We start from the raw sequence: 15,381 nt of genomic DNA on the forward strand, positions 1-15,381 counted from the left end.
CCTATCAACCAGACACAAATAGCAGTACTTGGGGAAGTCCTTATTTTGCTTAACATCTGAAGAATTAGAGTGCTAAGCCACCCTGAAACAGGCAGAGATGTTCAAAGGCTTGTATTTTGCTTCTCTTTGAGAACTAGAGATTTATTTTATATCACCAGACCTTAACCATAAATTTCAAATCTGAAATTTATCCAAACTCTTCATTTGAATTAATCAACAAAACTGATGAATACTCATGATTCCCAGCTCACAGAGCACTGCAGAGGTTCAGAAGCAGCACTTCCAGCAGATCAGAAAACAAAATATTCCAGAAGTTCCCTGCAAAATACTACATTTATGAGAAAATTGCGTTAATGGGCAAAATATTTTGTTACTAAAACCAAAAAGTTTTATTTTTATTTTTCCTTTGCCTAATTTGTTTTATAGTATATGAACTTCCCTAACCACCTTCTGAGCTAAAAGCATGAATTGGTATGGAAAAGCTCTTTAAGATTATTAACAGAAAAGCCTTGCAGGTGGTATAACTTTCCCCCTTCATTATATACTGCATTTTTTTGTTGTTTCTGTACACCCAGAATAAACATCTCTCCTCCATATTCTGTCAGCCACAGAAAAACTATCAATAGGTGTTAGATTTCTCTGTCAATAAAAAAACTCTGAGATCTGCTGGGAGCATCCAGGCAAAGCATCACTGTATCTAGGCATTTGGGAAAAAGTGGCTACCATAAAATTGTCAGTGTCACAGCCTTCCCTGAAAGCTGAGTCATTGATTGCTAACACGAAGACACCGAAAGGGACACTGTGTCAAGATTTTGGCTTCTAAAATGTGCCTAAACCGTGAGTGATTCTGCAGTTGAGGTTTGTCTGTATGAACTGAAAAATCACTTGTGAACAGGGTGGTTGTCTCCTTGTAGCCTTCCTCAGGAGCAGGACTGGGTCATCCTTGGGTGCTCGGCTTGACATGCCATGGGCATGGACATGGACAGGCACACAGCAAGCAGCCTGCAGAGAAACGTCTTCACACATTACACTTCTTTCTTCTTTGGACCTCTTCTCAGAATGTTCCTGTTTGTATACAGATACCTACCAACTCACTGTGCTTGGCCTAGACTTTGCCATTCATGGCTTTGATCTTTAAACATTTGACATAACCACATGACCACCAGGCACCTGTATACAGGCAAACAAGAAGCTTGCTTTATTTTCTTTTTTTTTTTTTACTGGTTACGATGTGATCTTGACCTGGCAGAAACATTTTATAAACACTATCTGGTGTCGTATCTATCAGAAAGGTCTGTATACTTCTGTTTGAGTGCTATGACTTATGACAGCTCTTCAGAGGCAGTTCTTTGCTCTTAAAGGGAAAATACATTGAAATGGAAGGATGAAGCCTATCAATTTTTATAGCTCTGTACTTAACTGACACACAGGCAGCAGAGTGGATAGCAGTCCCAAGAGAAGATGCATGATCCTCCTACGTTAAGCTATGCCCAATTTTAAAAGCACCTCTGAGCATCCAGCCACTGTGTTTAAGACGCTTTCACACTTAGCATTAAAAGTTTGACCTTACCCAACACACGGGGACTAATTTTCATTAGCACAGCAAAAAATCAGGGCAGGAAACAGATGCCAGAGGTGAGATGGTCCAAAATGCTCAGGATGTGGACAACATAGGTTGTGATCTGAACGGCATGAGATTTATTGAGATATTTCTTAAGGTCATATCAAGGTCATGCTCTGGTACATGTGCACAGTAATAATCATGAGAGGGCGTCATTGCATTTGGCGGTTTCTGATCTCAGCCACTGCTCAAGCAAATCATTATCTGGGGAGAGGAGAGAAAATCCTCTGTTCTTCGCTTTCCTCTGATCCTTTCCAGGACTCGGACATCTCCTCTAAGTGACCGGTCCTCACTTAGGAGACTCTGCTATGCTCCCACCAGATGAGAACTCCAGGGAGAACCCCAGAGCTAGCATCTGACCATCTATCAGCTCTCCTTGACCCCTTTGCAGAGAGAACAGGTGACCCTGCAACTACCCCCGAGGACAGAAAGTGCCAAATTCACTCCTCCCTGCCTGAAAACAATGGGTCTGGGAGGAGTGGAAGAGAAATCATGTACAGCATAAACCTGCTGGTGTGCACACTGCTCGTTTCCACCATCATGACCTACATGTCTCCAGGTTCTCCAGCTCAGCTCCGGTTGAGTTATCACAGCTTGACAGTTATAACCAACTGTCATGTGGCAGCTGAATTGCATTAACTGGCCAGAAATAGGGAGGCAGGCCATAGCCTGCTGCAAAGGCAGAAACATTTCCAATTGCTTGGCCCACAGCTGTGAAGTTCCTTCACTTTCTCCATGAGCAGAGGAACACGCCCACGAGTTGCTGCTGGGGCAGCTCAGCTGGGATGGGGAAACTCCTCCAGTCACAGTGGCTGGAGAAGGTGGCTGGGACCCCACTGCCTCAGTTGTTCAAAAGTCTCTGGAGAGAGACCCCGCAAAATGAGGCCATCTGAATGTGTCTGCAGAGTCTGTGTTATCACAGCTCACTCTATGTGCTATCATGTGTTCAGAGTAATTTTCTAGATTCCTTGAATGGAGAGAAAGCGTAATTGCAAAGCACCTGGAAATCAAGACCTCTTGGACTACCAATCTACTGCAAAACCTCCCAAAATACCATGAATATACCATGGAAAGGTGGATCCCTGGTATGAAACTATTCTCAGTAAGAAAATCATCCCTCACTCCTGGCTGCAGCTCTTCATGCCTCAGATGCCTTCATTTAAAAATATTTTATTACTCTTTATTGACAACTTTTGATCAGTCTAGCCAACAAATAGTTAATTGTCCATCTGCCATAACTTTGGGTTGCTAGGCCACATAGCCAAGGAAGAACACGCATGAGAGCAGAGAGACAAGAACAGGCTGAAGCGTGCCTTAGCTGCATTTTCTCCTGCCCACCACCTTAGTCTTAAATTCATCCCTGACCTTACATGAGGGCAGTCACGTAGAGGTATGGAAAGAGAAGGCTGTCCTGGACAACAGACTGATTGCCAACGCTCCAAGTGTGGCCCTGCCAAGGGGTTTAGCAACGCAGGTGTCACTTCTTCCTTTTAAGCTATTTCAGTGGTTTGCAACTGAGGGTGGACATTATCAGTTCCTAAAGAGGGTAGACTGGGGAAAGGCCAGGCATACAGCAGAGTAAGAGATTTGTGAACCAAAGTGGGCTGTGAGTCAGACAGCCCAGGAGAAAAAAGAAACCATTTTGCTCAGGGGAAGAGTCCAGAAGATTTGTTGAAATCTGCCTGCAGGACCTCTTCCACTCAACACCTGCTCATGATTCTTGGAAAACACCTGTCCCCCTAGATTCATCTGCTCTGCATTACCTGACAAAGCCCACTTCAGCAGGCATTCAACTGTCTGAGCAGGAAGTCATTCAAGTTCTCAGTTTCTCAGAAACGGGCAAGATTATCATGGTTAACTTCATTTTTTCCACTGGGCTTCTCTGACCCTTTGAAAATTACCCCATTCCTGTTATCATGCAGCAAATGAGAGTCAAATGAGTCCAAGTACGGAAAAACGGATCAGCACAGCTTGCTACAGAAGTCTGAATAGACATTTCCAAGCAATATGGAACAGATCCATCTTGCAGTAATAGAAGTCAATGTCATGCTGCTGCAGTGGGCTCTACAAGCCAAATCCTAGTCTGTAGGGCAGGCATGTAACCCATCATCAGTATGGGGGTGGCCTGCACGTGAGCACCCTCTCCAGTTTGGTTCAAAAAGGATTCAACTGATGGCAGAAAAGAATGAAGGGAACAAGACAGTTCAGACAGCTCAAAAACATGATGAGAGAGGAAAAACTGAAGCAGCTAGAATTTCTTAGTCCAAAATAAAGAAGGATGGAAGAATGGCAACTGTTTTTGACAGACACCTGGGAGCTGGTGGAGGATCTGTCAACGGCAGCCTTTCAAAACGAGTCACAAGCATCTGTCAAGAGTGCTCTACCAGGAATCCTGGCTGTGGGCCAGGAGGTGGGCTCTCTGGACCTTGTGAAGTTCCTGCCAGCCCACTCTGTATGAAGCTGCATTGAGTGGTATCTCTCCTCTACCCTGCTCTGCAGTGTGCCTACAGCTCCTGGCACTGAGCTACATCACAGGACTGACCCAGATTTGCAGGCTACAGCTTTCAGCTATCCCCAAACTTCTGCCTTTGCTGAGAAGATGGACAGGTAGGCAAGGCCCTGAGCAACCTGACCAAACTGACTTGAGCAAGTGGTCAGACCAGAGACCTCCACAGGTCCCTTCCCACCTAAATTATTCCACGTGGGAGGCAAGAGCACAGAGGCTCACCAATTTACTCCAAAATTTCATGGCAAGGCCAGGCCTAGATTCACATGTTTTACTTCTCTGGGCAGGTTTTAACCCACTCCTTCTACAGCATCACAAGGTGAAGATACTCCAGCCCTCGGTAGGACATCCCTCTCCCCTACACCTTTTCCAAGCAGGGACTTTCCAAAGGATGCAAAGCTACCAGAGTGCCATAAAAAGCAAACTAAAGCATGCAAAACAGATGGGACGGAGCGTGGAAGCACTTACACCAGATGGCACTAAAATATTAAACTAACATTACCGTATGCTTAAGCCTCAGCCTGGCTTGCTGCTGATTGCAGAGCCTGGTGAAAGCATGCCGATGAGAAATGAGCCTCAGATTGCTAAATCACTCTACCAAACATCCCCTTCCTACGGCAAAATGCCTCACTAGCAACTTCTCCAACAACACGGACGTGCTTATGCGATGCAGATGACGTTTTACTGAACAAAAAGCATTACCAATAACTTAAGGTCTCTCCAAGATCTCTGCTGGAAAACCATCTCCTTGAGAAACTGCCTAAAATCAGTTTGTCTGTGGCACCAAACATGGGATGGGACGGAGTGTGGAGGCACTTACACCAGATGGCACTAAAATATTAAACTAACATTACTGTATGCCTAAGCTGCAGCCTGGCTTGCTGCTGATTGCAGAGCCTCGTGAAAGCACACAGATGAGAAATGAGCCTCAGAATGCCCAATCACCCTACAAAACATCCCCTTCCTATGGAAAAATGCCCCACTAGCAACTCCTCCAACAGCAGGGACGTGCTTATGTGACGCAGATGATGATTTACTGAACAAAAAGCATTACCAATAACTTCAGGCCTCTCCAAGATCTCTGCTGAAAAACTACCTTCTTGAGCAACTGTCTAAAATCAGTTTGTCTGTGGCACCAAACAGGGGTGGACGCAGTGAGAGATTAGAGGGGAAAAGCCCGCGCTGCTCTGTGCTTGTCCACTGCGTAACAGCCCTGGACACCATGGGACAGCGTTAGAGGCAGCAGGGAGGAGGGCAAACGTGTTCTTCAAGTCAGGGCATTTGCCAGTGTCACCCCAAAACGAGAAGTGATCCTGACTGCAGCTTGTGACGCTACCTGAGAAACACCAGGCCACCACATAGAGATGGGTGGCCATGAATTTTGGTGTCCCTCGTGGGTGCTTAGAGCCACAGTAGCCACAGAGGGTGTGTGGTAAGGACATGATCTTGTAGGGGACTAACCAGATGATTAATCAACAAAAGGCTTCCATAAGGCATAAAAAGGATGTCTCATAGCAGGGTGGCATAGTTCTGTGCTGCAGAATAAAGTATTTTAAATGATGAATTTTATTTGACTGCAGGTCCTGCCAGTTGTGCCATCTAGCATATGAGTGACAGCACGACCCCACAGCCCTGGGCCTGGGTTTTCCTTTTCCTATGCTAAATTTTGCCATAAAATAAAACGAAAATTAAACAAAACATTAATATGAATGCCCACATCTTTTTCTTTTTTTTTAACCCGAGCTCAGACATCTGATCTGACATGTTTCATTAAATGAATCAAGCAGAAGGAATCTCCTAATATTGTCGTTGAAAGACAGTTTGGAGAGAGACATGGTGTCCCAGCATAAGGGAAATCTCCGCCCAGGACCACGTCCCCAGGCTGTGGACACCAGCATGTGGTAAGCCAGGCCACCCTGGTAGAAACCTACCAACAGGGGCAAGAGAAGACAGGAAAGGACTCAAAATGCTCTTTCCCAGCCTGCTTTGGTCCAGACTTCTTTTGGGCTTCTTGCAAACTGCTCCAGGCCAAAAGAATCATGTTTTCATGACAGCAGGTCTTTTCTGAAATTTCCTGCATGCCCAAGCCATGTGCAAGCCCAGCCTGGATGTCACCTGAGCTATGCAATGTCACAATGCTGTGCAGGCTACATCAATCAGTTGTATTATTTTCCAAAGTTTGTGAAAATCAGTTGCAAGACAGGGTTTTCTTAGAACAAACCTAAAAACCTACGTTCCTTGCTCTGGCTACTGGAAAACACAAATGCATCTGGTCTTCCTTCTCTGTGCTGAATATCAAAAAAAAAAAAAAAAAAAAAGAAAAAAAGAAACGAAACGGGGCTGGCAAGCTCCTTTCCTGCAGAGCCACAGACACACGTGCTTTAAGCCCTGTTGTGTAGGGGCTGTGTCCATCTAGGGGAGGAGATGCCAGGAGTGATGTGGGGGCGGCGACAGCCGAACAGCCAACGTCTTGCTACAGCTCTGCCTTCCCCTCTTTGCTCTGCAGGAAGCAAAGGAGTTGGTAACACGAACGCAGGTAACAACTGCACAACTCCGGCCAAAACAAGCCTGGGTTGCAGCAAGCAATGCAACCTTTCTGACCGTGTGGAAAAGCAAGCGAGGCTGCTGAGCAGTTAACAGTACGGGAATAGCTCCGCTCTTTCAAATTGTGATAGGCAGCTCCAGTAAAATGGAGGTAGACAGCCACTGCCCATTTCTGTTGTTGCCACTGGATGGCAACAGACGTTAAGCAGAGACATTGAGTTATCACTGCGCAAACCACACATGCACTTGCTGTGCCCCACCTTGTTATTTAGGGGAGCAGCTGTGATTTCTGTATGTCTAGCAGGCACACCAAAAAGGTCTTCGAGGGATTAAGCCGCAGGCTGGAAGCAACACAATCAGCAAGGCTGTTCCTGAGGTCGGGTTGAATGCTGGGCTTTCACTTTGCACTGCTTCTTCATGTATTTTCTGGAACATGCACTCGGTTTTTCCAGCCCAGGTCAAAATCTTCTGATGAGCCAGGCAAAGCATATTTAATGTCATGGATATGAGTGAAAAACTCCTTGGTCAAATTACAGTATCACACTGTGAAATAGTTAACACTACATGTGAAACTGATGCCTGACTATTTTTAAATTACATATACCTGGCTACGAGCTGGCCAAGGGCCACAGAAAGATCTACAGCTGGGTATTAAAAACACAGCCAGGCATGTCAAACCTCTTCATTTGATCCATCAATTTCCTATGAATCTCCAGAAGTGCTGGGCTAGTACTGACCAGAACTCAGGTGAGACTTAACATGGGCATGGAGGATAAGTCCCCACCTGGACTCTGTGAACATCATTAAAAACATTCTGTCTTAACAAGGATACGTGCTGGTAGCGTAACACTTCCAAGATGACGTGTAACAAGGAGGTAACAGGAAACAATGGAGGTTTTTCTGTTTTCTATCTTTTAACAAGTACATAGTCACATCTCCTTAGTATTCTTTTAATGATAGACAATTATAATTGAGATAATTCTCTCAATTAATGAATGATGACACTGTTCTTGCTTTGGGTGATATCATTTTGCTGCACCTCCATTGTGTGGTGCCACCACATCTCCCTCTATTCTCGTCACTTTGGCTGTGTGGCATGTGCCAAATGCCTGCCAGGTGGATCTGAGTTGGCGTATGACACATATATGATGCTATGATGTAAAGCTCTGCCAACAACCTCAAGTTGATGAGACAGTCCCTGTCCCCTGGGATGTGCTCTGCCACATCATTTCCCTGCTAGTTGATGCAGCTCCAGGCTGATGGAGCCTGGGAGGACCCATGGGGGATGCTCTGGTTCGACCACAGCACTTAACGCATCTCCCAGTTCACCTCTGATAACTGGAAAACCACTGAAGGATTTCACATGAATTCTCTGAGTTAGGAGCAAGCTGCCTTTCCCAGGTCAGAAGGAGAGCCCCATACTCTACCTTCAACATAAAAATTTAATTAGCGTCCAGACACAGCGACCCATGCAGCAAATACCCATGACTCAAAGGCAGCGTAAACTAGACCCTGCTATCCTCCATATTTTCTTATCTTGAGCTCACCTCCCCATAGCTTGAAAACAGTTTTTAAAAGTTCCACAAGTTTTATCAGTAGTCTTCTTGAGAGGCTTCACGTTTTTGTTTTCCTTGCCTTAGGCACCTGTGTGTCTTGAGGGAGAAAAGCACAAACTGAAATAGTCCTCTATGCACCACCAAATAGTAATTAGCTGTCTTGCGTCTATCCTGGAGGAAACGTTCCTGCCACTACTGTCCTATGGGAATATAGATAGGAAATATGGACACAGTGTGACACAGGGAGAAAGTCTGCTCATGCACACAGGGATTTTCTCTGACCACCATATGAGAACAAGCCTCTGTTAGCATCAGTTTAGGCAATGACAGAAATTAAATGAGACACAAAAGTTAAGCAAAAAAAATCTGAATACAATCGAAGGGGGCTGAAAATTGTACTGGGACCTGAAATCTCAAAATTCAGTGACAGGCAACTAGCTGCCACGTGATATTCCCCAACTGCTTTCCCCAAATCCAAGACCAAATTGTCAGTTGTCTGCCCAGAAGAACACAGAGAACACAACATGGTTGTAGAGACCCAATGCTGAACACTACAGGTAAGGTGTGTAAGGTAAATTCAATCAACTCTACAGCTTCTAGGGGCTGGGCAGGGCTTGGGCGAGTCCTACAAAAAGGGAATTTGGGAAGGGGGAGAGAAATGGTTGGAGCTCATCCTACCCGTGATGGAACTAAGAGATCACACACAGTGTGACATTTCCAGCTCTGAGAATCTGGCTGGAAAACATACTTACAAGCAATAATCATATGTTTCTTATGAATGTCATTAGTTCATTACCACTAGAATATCAATATTAACATATTTTATTGCAGCACATCGTGCAAGTTTGGGCTGTTTCCTTATTAGACTTGCACGCTTGGTTTCACAGCACCAGAAAAATCAGTTGTAAAAGCGTGCTACTTAAATGTGTCTGCCACATCTCCAGGCCATCATGTGGTCAAACGTCTGCACAAACGCAGGCAGACGGAACAGATGCTCTCTAAGCAGCAGGGATGGGGTTCGCCGCCCCCCCTCCATCTCTATCCAGCTGTCTGTAAGGAAGCAGCAGCTCTCTGAATTTCAAACCCCCATCTGATGGAAGAGCCACAGACAGCCGCTGCCCCCCAGCCCTGCTGGGGGAGATGGCAGAGGGGGAGCATGGCGTAGCCCCAATGTCCCTCCCTCCCATGCCAGCCTACAAAGCCAGAGGCACACAAAGATCCTGGCTATTTAGAGCTGGCATCTTGCAAAGAATAAAATGCCTTTTTGCTCTTGTGCACCTTGTGAACTAAGCCAGTTACAGGCTGCAGGGGCCCCTGGCAGTGTCAGAGTCTAGTGACCGTGTGCTACCCCTTGGTCCTCAGGGTTGAGCTCAGACCAAAAGCTGGTGGTGGCTCTAGAGGATTTGTGGGTCCAGTCAGACCTCAGTGCCTAGCACGGCAAGCCCAGCCCTGGCTGGCTCTACACTGGCTTTGAAGGGATCCTACAGGGAGATAAGTGCCCTTGAGCTCACACGAGTACCAGCGAAGTGTCCTGCCCTTTCACTTCTCAGAGCTGGATTAGGAAAGGGGCTTTCAGAGGGGCACACAGCATTCCCCCCAAGGCACGCAGAGATGGCATGAGCACCCCTAAGCGACCTGCCTCCCTGCATTAGCCTGGAAGTGTACATAAAGCCCTCATTATTCAGGATGGAGGGTGTCAACCACCATGAGAGAGATTCGTTTAAGCTGCACCAGCTTCAGAAACACCCAGACCCACCAAACCAAACCCCTCTCCTCCAAATCTTACTTTTTTTCTAAATGCATCCTCTAAAACATTATCCTCACATTTCTGGGTGGGGCAGGACCACCTTCCTGATTGCACCCCTTCCCTGTGGCAAGGCAGATAGGAAAAAGGATCAAAGGAAAAACAATCATTTGTTGCTCTTTGTCCTCCAGATGCCTGATGTACAAATCAGTTTTACATTACTGGGGTTCCTGCTTGATCCCGTACTATATGCTTAAGCCTAAAAATTAGTGTTGCTGGTTGTTGGTTTTTTTCCTAAGGGAAAGGAAAAGGAGAAAAAGAAGAGGACGGGAAGGTCAGAGATGATGTGTGCATTGTCACAGGCATGCCCAGCTTCAAGCTGAGGTTATCCAGCGCCAGCAGCTCTCCCTGCTCGGCACTACTAACACTTCCCATGCAAGGATCAGGCACTTCTCCCTCCCCCCGCTTCTCAGCAGCACTGCAAAAACAACAAAAACTTTTGCATTTACCTTTCTGCTTATTTAAAAATGGCAGTAGGGGTGAAGCCAAAGGACTTCTTTTGCCAGAGTCCTTGGAAGACACTTTACTTTGGTTAACAACAGTTTCTTCAATGGGTTTCTTCAGGATTATTCTTTCATTCAGCTCCTCAGTGCTGACGGCAGAGGTCGAGGGCTCAGCACCTACTTTTGGTGCAACAAAAGAGCATTTCAGGTAGCATGCGGACTCTGCCAGGTTTTCCCTGTTCATCCTGCTCTCTGTCATTTTACTTGCTTTGTAGTCTGAGGCATCAGTGCGCGAGCCGTTCTCTTCCTTAATAATATCCATGACCATGGGCTTCATCAGAGGGGAGTCTTGCTCCCTCTTTGGGCTTTCTTCGGAGGCCGATGAGGCATCACAGGACTCGATGATGAGCTCACTGTCAAGCTCGGCCTCCCGCTCCTCCCGCAGGATGCTGTACTGGATGGAGGGGGAGGCAGGTGATGGAGGAGGCCCTCCAATGTGGCTGAAGGTCATGTAGTTGGAGTGTAACACCTCCTCTGCAGCCAGTGGGTCCTCCGAGACCAGCTCAATCTCTGAGTCCCCCGACTCGGCACTGCTGGCTTCGTTATCCAGGGGTGAGGAAACGGTGGGGCGCCCAGGTTTGACACGCTGGTCTCTCTTCTCAGTGGAAAGGGCTGGTGACCGCTGCACCTCCTGGGTCTCAAAGGAGAAGCTTTTTGCTTCCTTGATGGCACTGATGAGTTCATCCTCCGACAGACTGCCTTTGCCCTGTGACTCTGAGCCGGATGGTTCTGCCACCCAGAAAAAAAGGGAGGGGGGGAAGAAAAAAATTGTTTAAAAATTAGATTTTCTGGCTGCTTAGGCAACAAACACAATAGATTTCATGCCAGTACAGATCCCTCTAGCAGGCAGAAAGTCTTCCCATCTGGGATCACTAACAGTAATAACAGCTTGTCCTTACGGACTGTTTCCCATTCACATACTCCTTATAGAAGAGGTATTATTACCATCATTTTACCACCATTTTCACCAGGAAAATCACCAGTCATAAGGAACGTGGGCTCAGGCCACACGTGGCAGTGTCTGACTGTCACCACCAGATATGGGTCTGTTCTGGGGACAGAACACGCATACAGGGCTGATGGCTTCCTGGTACTGGTGATCATAACAACCCATGTGTAGTTACTAGTAATTTTGTCAAAATTTAACTCTCAGGGGTGAAAAGTTCCAGGTCAGACACTTTTCTCAAACTTTTTTTTTTTTTCAGGGGGGAGGGTGGTGAATTCTGTTTGCTTTTATCTCAGATGGATCAAAGCATGAAACTTGTTTTTTTACTGTAATTCTTAATATCATTAAGAACTACATTAAACAAATAATGACTGACCAACTTGTCACCCAAAATTTGAAACAAAAAAATTTCTATGCATTTTCTGGCTCACACTGGAAGAAGATATGCTCAGAGAGGGGAAATTAGCAGTTTAAAAGGCTTGCTGGTCACCCAGGATTAGCCAGGAGCCCACATCCCGTACTAGAAAGAAACCTAGCACCAGACTTCCCACCTGTTCTGCCTCCCTGCATATCACTTTACCATGTGGGATTTTGAAACGAAATAACAAAGAAAGTAAAATTGCATGTAAAGTGTTCACAATAAGAGGCAACAGAGGCAGCGTGAGGTGCATCAGTAGCTGTCTTGAGTAACTGCATTGGGAACAGGCTTCACCTGATCATTCGCAGAGCATCAGCCAGCCTCAAACCCAGACTGCACCTGGTGCATCGGCAGCAAGGCCAGTCAGGCCACCTGAGCCTGTCTATGTCGAGGGGGACCATGGCAGCAGTTTCCACCTGATCCCCTGCCAGTGCCTGGCCACTACCACCTCCTGATTGCTGTTTTCCACCTTGCACTTCACTGACAGACATAGCTGCCATCCACATGCAAGACCCTCCCTGTTTGGAGAAATAAAGACTGAATTCCACAGTCACGTTGAAACAGCCATCAAGCATATATGGAAATTTGTCCTCTGAACTCTCAGGTGCTCATTCACTGATTTTATAACATTATTAACATGACAGAGGTCACTAAGTGGCATTGCAGGTGGTGAGGATTCAAGAAAGCCACCAGGAAAAAAGACCCCCAAGTTTCCTCCTGCTGATGCTGGTGAAGAGGCCCATGGCAGGACACTGCCTGTGTCCACACATCTGGGGACCACAGCAAAGTGGGGGAAGATTTCCAGCCCCTTAGTTGCAGGTGTGGGGAGCCCCAAGCTGACCTGCACCTGCTCCGGGTGGGTATTTGCCTTCAGCCCAGCCCTGCTTCGGGTGCAGCCACTGGCATCAGCTGCTCAAGCCTGCCTAGCTGTGTTGGCCACCTCTGGAGGCTCCTCTACAACAGAGGGTGGAAAAGAGAGTGTATCAGATGCGACCTGGGACAAAATCACTATTTCTGGCTATTTCCAGACTTAATTTCTCATGGCAATACCATAGCTGATTTCTTCCTGATCGTATGCCTTCCCCATGAGAGAACCCAAGCCATGGCATCCTGCTGGGAGATAGGCAAGAAAAACAACCTCCTCACAGCCCTCCATGCAGTTTTGGTTTGTGCATCTGCCAATACACATGTCATCAGCAGTTTTGAGCACATATTGTTGGCATGTCTGCAGCTCCTTTGACAAAACAGCTCTCTTGTAACACATCCCTCTCCCATGAGAAAGTCCTTCTGCTACCCAGAGTATGGCCGTAGACAGGATTAAGGTGTTGGGGACTGTTACAACACACTTCTGTCCCAACGCTGGGAAATTTCTGTTGAATCGGCTGTGCTGTGGAGGAGCCTGTGCATCCTTTTCCTCTGACTGCAGGAAGCCCACATGAGGTGCACCGCTCTCCTGCGTTGCTGCATGTAAGCATTTTCTCCCTGAGTGATGACTTAATCCGGCACACGTCCAAACAGGCATGTGACCGCCAGCCCTCGTAGCGCAGCAACGCGCCCCCCCTCAGCTTCATCCCACTCTTCCCCAGGCTGGCAGTTTGTAAGTCTCAGCCATGGCATTTACCTTGTGAACAAAAAAGTCCTTTGTGGCCAGCAGCAGGGTGTCATATTTACCACTGGCAAGGGGAAGCGTATAAATACCCACCACCTTTCAGCGCCAGTGCAGCGTATGAACAGACCACGTCGTGCTTCCCCAGAAAGATGATGGCCAGTAATTAAAAGCAAACCATTTACAAAAGTCCTGATCCAAGCAGGGGGGAACTGGGGACTTCGCCAGAATACCTGAGGGGTATCTAGGAGCAACAACTTTGCTGGGTCACTGGGTAGAAATAATGAGGACAGGTTTTACATTTCTTCCTAGCTTATGAATGTGGAGTCTGGGCACAGCATGTCCCCGACTGCAGGAAAGGGGGGAAATCCAGAGAAAACACCCTGGGGGAGCCAGCCCCTAAAGGAAGATGGAGGTTTCTTTCCTTAATGCGATAGATAAGCAGTGCTTCTGGCTTTCCAGCACCCCAATGTAAGGCAGTGGGACCTCCCAGGGCTGTTTGGGCAGTGCTGGGGATCATCTTTGCCCATGGAGAAGAACATTTCCATGCTGGCAATTACACCAGTCACACCAGTGACTCCCAGAAGGGCAGCCTCAGCCACGCACTATTCAGCTGTTTTGATGGGATTGAGTTATTGAGCGTCATGAAGGCAGCCTTGAACAATCGCCAAGACTTGAATAAATAACAATTAGTGTCTGAAGTTCTGAATTATTTTGTAGTGCAAAAAGTGTAAATTGATAAAACCCGGCATGTCTCAGAAGTAGCACGTAATATCACCCAGTCAAATAACAGAAGAAAAATGGGACTCTAAAGTCTGTTTATTATGTAAAGTTTCTGGAGGATGCAGGCAGGATAAACTCACAGCTGCAGTGGACTCTTTCTTTTTCTTGTGTGAAAGTGTGCAAATGCACACTCAGTGTTGGATAGGAACTAGGTATTTCTCTAAGGGTAGGTATTAGTGTGGGTGGAAATCGCAGACTGCCATTTTAGGGAAACTCCAGTTGATTTTTAAATGCTTCTAAATGCCATCAAAGCAATGGAAACTTCAGCTTGGGGGTGTTCATTGTCTAATGTCAAATGTTCATTGTCATAGGGTTTTGATCCAGGATGCTGAAATTTAATTTCAAGTCCTGTTAATTTCAGGTTCTGTTTCCTGTCACAGAACTTTATTCCTTTTTAAAACACCATACTACTTTAATATTTTAGCAGTGTATAATAGGGGAAATTAAGAATAGATATTATGTACTACTGCAGTAATCAGACAATAAGAAAATATATAAACACGGGATTTTGGTGCCCCCTGATAGAAATCAGGAACCTTGAAAAGAAAATGGCCCTTTGTCCCTCCTGTCCCCTTTGTAAATGAGGCGACAGCATTTTCCTCCTCAGCACTTTCTAAAAGTAGTATTTTCACTTGAAAATGACACTTATTTTTAACAATTTAACCTTATTCTCTGCAAGAGCAAAGAGGTGTTAAAACAGCCATTAAAATTTAAAAAAATTAACCCAGACATTTGCAGCACCCCGGTCCCACACACCTCATTTCCTCCGGGGAGTGTGGCCAGCCAGGGTGACAGAGAGATCCCAAATTCACCAGGATCGAGCACAAACCATCACCTGGCTGACGATACCCCCAATGACACCTGCCAGCTCACAACTTCCCCTCAAGGAGAGATCCCCATGGGGACCAGGCTCAGCAAGCCTGCATCTGACCCCAGTCATGCATGGTTCACATCCCGCTTTGGCTCGGCAATGCAAAGTGGTGACCAGGCAGAGCAGAAACACCTCCAGCCATAGAGACCCGTTAATGTCTACTTGCACCCTCTTAGACGCCCCCGCAAACCCGCAGTAATTCTACAATGTGCAGGACTACAAT

General features: G+C 46.5%; 1 protein-coding gene across 1 annotated transcript in view; it reads right to left on the reverse strand.

Moving 5' to 3' along the window:
* RTN1 (reticulon 1) overlaps window positions 1–15,381 on the reverse strand; it is a 116,993-nt gene that overhangs the window by 37,468 nt on the left and 64,144 nt on the right. Inside the window, exon 3 of the mRNA XM_074583686.1 lies at window positions 10,481–11,263. Within this exon, the coding sequence (XP_074439787.1) occupies window positions 10,481–11,263 (783 nt within the window). The remainder of the gene's footprint in view (window positions 1–10,480; window positions 11,264–15,381) is intronic.

The sequence above is a fragment of the Larus michahellis genome, chromosome 4 (assembly GCF_964199755.1).
Source record: "Larus michahellis chromosome 4, bLarMic1.1, whole genome shotgun sequence".
Taxonomy (NCBI): domain Eukaryota; kingdom Metazoa; phylum Chordata; class Aves; order Charadriiformes; family Laridae; genus Larus; species Larus michahellis.